At 69.0% G+C, this 4,063-nt stretch overlaps 2 protein-coding genes across 2 annotated transcripts in view; both read left to right on the plus strand.

Moving 5' to 3' along the window:
- CHLRE_02g142352v5 (uncharacterized protein) overlaps nucleotides 1–694 on the plus strand; it is an 8,401-nt gene extending 7,707 nt beyond the window's left edge. Inside the window, exon 15 of the mRNA XM_043060151.1 lies at nucleotides 119–694. Coding sequence (XP_042927807.1) covers nucleotides 119–295 — 177 coding nt within the window. The 3' untranslated portion in view covers nucleotides 296–694. The remainder of the gene's footprint in view (nucleotides 1–118) is intronic.
- Nucleotides 695–1,373: 679 nt separating this feature from the next.
- CHLRE_02g142353v5 (uncharacterized protein) overlaps nucleotides 1,374–4,063 on the plus strand; it is a 16,622-nt gene continuing 13,932 nt past the window's right edge. Inside the window, exons 1-4 of the mRNA XM_043060152.1 lie at nucleotides 1,374–1,599; nucleotides 2,176–2,252; nucleotides 2,597–3,482; nucleotides 3,876–4,024. Coding sequence (XP_042927808.1) covers nucleotides 1,569–1,599; nucleotides 2,176–2,252; nucleotides 2,597–3,482; nucleotides 3,876–4,024 — 1,143 coding nt within the window. The 5' untranslated portion in view covers nucleotides 1,374–1,568. The remainder of the gene's footprint in view (nucleotides 1,600–2,175; nucleotides 2,253–2,596; nucleotides 3,483–3,875; nucleotides 4,025–4,063) is intronic.

The raw sequence follows: 4,063 nt of genomic DNA on the forward strand, positions 1-4,063 counted from the left end.
GCCTAGACCTCCCACTTGCCCTGACGCGCTCGGCACACACACACACACACACACACACACACACACATTGTTTTCCTTGTGCTCTTTAACAAACCCACACACACACACACACACACAGGACATGGACGCGCACGTGGAGGAGGAGGTGCCGGTGGCGGACCTGGCGGCGGCGCTCAAGCAGCGGCTGGCGGCGCGGGAGGCGCGGCTGGCGGCGGCGGCGGCGGCGGACGGCGGCAGCGCGGCACCCGAGGCGGCGGCGGCGGCGGCGGAGCCTGCAACGCCCGCCAGCCAGTGAGCGGCGGCGGCAGCTGCCTGTAGCTAGCTGGTTGAGCTGCTGACAAGAGATTGGAGGTTGGGGCCTTGTGTTTGTGCGCTTGCACATACAAATGCGTGCGTGTGGTGTGTTTGCTGGATGGGCGAACGGTGTGTGGACGTGCGGGGTGGAGGCAGTGTCAGGAATAGGCGGGTGATATGCAGGCGCGTGTGCCCTTTATGGACGGTGCTGCAGGTTTGGCGCTGGCGGTACAGGGGCAGGCAAGGCGCGGGTCGAGGTAGTTGAGGCGGGTGAGCGCTGGCGGCGAGCGAGCGAGGGGCGTGGGTAAGCACACGCCTGCGTGTGGAGTGAAGCCAGAGGAGTGGACTTTGGGGCTTGCTAATTGCGCGAGCGGAAGGCGGGGTGTAAGGCGCCTGGAGGACCCGCTCTTGACGCATGCAGAGCTCTCCTGTGCCTGTCCTCCATGAGCCCGCATGCTTCAGGGGCGGCTGGCGGCGGCGGTGCAGCAGCAGTACGAGGTGAGGTGACGCAGGTGCCGGGTCGGGTGTGGCGCCCGGCAGCTCGCCTCGCGCCCCCGCCCCCCTGGCTACAACTTTATCATACATGTATCCCCCCCCGCGGGGCACGCCTTGTTTCCAGCAGGTGAGTGGGCGGGGGGTGGAGGGCGGTTCATTCGCCTTCTGGCGGCACGCGGTGTGGGTGCTTAGTGCTCGGGCGGCTCCGGTGTGAGCGCAGCAGCCAGCAGGAGTGGAGTTGGAGGGCTGCTGGTTGGGGTGTGGCGCCCCAGCCGGAGACCGCGCAGTTGGCCTGGCCGCAGCGGCGCCGCCCTGGACTGGCTGTGAGCGCGTGGCTGCGCCCTGCCCTGCCGCGACTGCGCCGAGCCCACCGCAGAACACCGGCTATGTTTGCCAGGTGCGGGGCGAGGCGCCGAGGTTAAAGCAGCGGTGCGAACCGTACGAACAAACATGTTTGGCCGTTGGGACCCACGGGACGCCACTGCTGCCGGCGACCAATTGCTGCTTGGACGGAATGGCGGAGGCCTCAACGGACAATGGCCTACTTACTCCCTGGCTAACGACGACCGCCACGCAATATACCATATCCTGCAGCCTGGGCGCGCGGACCCACCCACTGTCAGGACCTGTCAAGTCGGCCGGCGCCTCAAAACCGGCGCAAGTGCAAAGCAGCACCGTCTAGTGTCCGGGCGGCAGCGCAGCCCTCTGCGACAAGGTGACAAGAACACACTCCCAATACCTCAGCACAGCCACAGTCTAGAGGTGAGTGAGCGAGGCACATGTCGCTAGGGCTTGAGGTTGTGGCGGCAAGTGAGCCGCCGGGTGCCCCGCCGCCGCCGGGTCTCGTGTCCGCGGTCGCCTGCAGCTTGCACCGCGCACTTATGCGTGTTGCTGCTGCTGCTAGTGCTAGTGCTAGTGCTGCCATGGCTGCTGCGGCCGACATTGCTGCGGCTGACAATGCTCGTGTGATGGCTGCAGGGCCGTGGTAGAACTGTCGCGCAGGGGGCGGACAAGGACGGCGGAGTGTGCCGCCGGCAGCAGGCGGCGGCGGGAGCTGCGTCTGCGAGCGCTAGCACACGCACACGAGCGCGCACACGCGCTTTGTGCTCTGAGCTTCGGAGCTGCCTGACCAAATGCATGCATCCGGGAAGCAAGGAGGGGCCGGGGCCGGGGCCGGTGGTGACGCGGCGGCCTCCACGGGCTGCCGAAGGAGAGGCGGCACTGGCGCGGACGGCGGCGGCGGGGGTGGCGGCGGCGGCTGGGGTCTGGTGGGTGTGCGGCTGGCGGCGGCGCAACAGCCCAACCCGCCACCGCCGGCACCGGCGCCGGCGCCGGCCGGAGACATCCTTGGAGACATCCTTGGAGGTATCGGCGGCTTGGTTGCAGGAGGCAGTGGAGGCAGTAGCAACGGCAGCAGCAGTAGCAACGGCAACAACAGTAGCGCCATGACCATAGCGCTGCAGGTGCGTGTGGGGTCACGAGGGGTGGGTGAATGAATTCGGGTGGGTGCGGGTCGGCAGGGGGCGGGCGGGGGTGGGTACAGGAGACATTGCGGGGTGGGGGTTTTAGGGCAGGTTTGCGTGGGTGGGTGGGTGGGTGGGTGAGTGGGTGGGTGGGTGGGGGGGGATGCGGCGGGGTGCAGCCTGGCAGGAGCCCCTGGCCCAGGTCGTACCGCGTATGGGATTTGCGGACCTCATACACGGCACGACCTGGGCGGCAAGCGCGTTGCTGGGCGCACTCCCTCAACCGCACGCGCCTTGTCTTGTCGCACGCCACGCTCACTGCACACTGCCCCACCCCCCTGCAGCCCTCGCTGCCACCGCCTGCCGCACCCACCACCGACAACAGCACCACCGGCGACAGCGGCAGTGACAGCATCAGCGACAGCGGCAGTGACAGCATCAGCGGCAGCGGCAGTGGCGACAGCAGTGGCAGCGGTGACAGCGGCAGTGGCAGTGGCGCCGCCGCCCCCCGCACCGGCGGCACCTCCACAGCCGCCGACGAGGGCCTGCCCTCCAAGTCCGCCCCCACACCCGTGTACGTCACGCCGGTGACAACCAGCCAGCAGCAGCAGCAACAGCCGCCAGACAACTCCACCTCCTCCACCTCCACCTCATCTGGCTCCTCTTCCTCTGTGGACCCGAACGCCCAGCCAGGCCGGGTGTTCCCGCCCGCCACTGACACAGCAGCACGGCCCACCACTGCTGCTACTGCCGGCGGCGACAGCGGCGGCGGCGGAGACCCCAGCGTCACCGCTGCCTCCGGCCCTGATGACAACAGCAGCGGCAGTAGCGGCAGCAGCGGAAATCCCAGCGGCAGTAGCAGCGACGCAGCTGATGCGGCTGTTCCCGACACCACCACTGACACCACCAACACGAACGCCACCACTTCTGCTGATGAGCCGCCAGTCACCGCCGCCCAGGGCCCCAGCTTCATCCGCAGCCCTGACTCCGACGTCGCCTACAGTGACGCCTCCAGTGACGCCTCCAGTACCGGCCCCAGCGGCAGCAGCAGCAGCGATACCCCCGGCGGCGGCAGCGCTCCGGTGCCACCCCAGGACCAGGACCAGCAGCAGGGGCAGCCGCGGCGCGGCAACGGCACTGACGGCGCCGCGTGTGACTGGCGGCGTGCGCACGCGGACTGCGCCGCCGGCTACAGCTGCATCCCCTCGCCCCAGTCCGCGTACGCGCCGGGTGCGTCGGTGTGGGGATGTGGGGGTGTGGCGGTTGGAGTGTGTGGGAGTATGTGGGCTCAGGGTTGGGTGGCTAGATGGGGTATGCCGTATGCGGCACGCGGCCCGGACCGGCGGGGCCCTCAGTTGTGGGTGCTGTTTTGGGGAGGGGGGGAGGGGTCAGGAATGGTGACGAGCTGGCGGGGAGGCGGGCGGCGGGCGAGATTGCGGGCGGGCACAGGGTGCGTTGCCGTCAGCCTGCTCCGCACACACTCCTTCGCCGTATCACCGCCCTCTCATGTGGGACTGACACCCTCACACTCTCCATCACACACACACACACACGCACACACACATCACCATGTCGCCGTTATCCTCTTTACCCCCCTGCCTCCCCCGCCCCTCCCTGCCGCAGGCGCCTGTGTGCCCGACCCGCTGGGCGGCAACCCGCTCCCGCCCGACCTGGCGGCACCGGTGGTGTTCTACCCGCTCACCAACGGCAGCCTGGACCCCTGGCCGCCCTACCCCTGGGGCGGGGCGGCGTACCCGGGCGGCGTGCTGCAGGTGGGGAGCGAGGGCGGGGGGGGGGGAGGGATTGGGATT

The sequence above is a fragment of the Chlamydomonas reinhardtii genome, chromosome 2 (genome assembly GCF_000002595.2).
Source record: "Chlamydomonas reinhardtii strain CC-503 cw92 mt+ chromosome 2, whole genome shotgun sequence".
NCBI classification, from domain to species: Eukaryota; Viridiplantae; Chlorophyta; class Chlorophyceae; order Chlamydomonadales; family Chlamydomonadaceae; genus Chlamydomonas; species Chlamydomonas reinhardtii.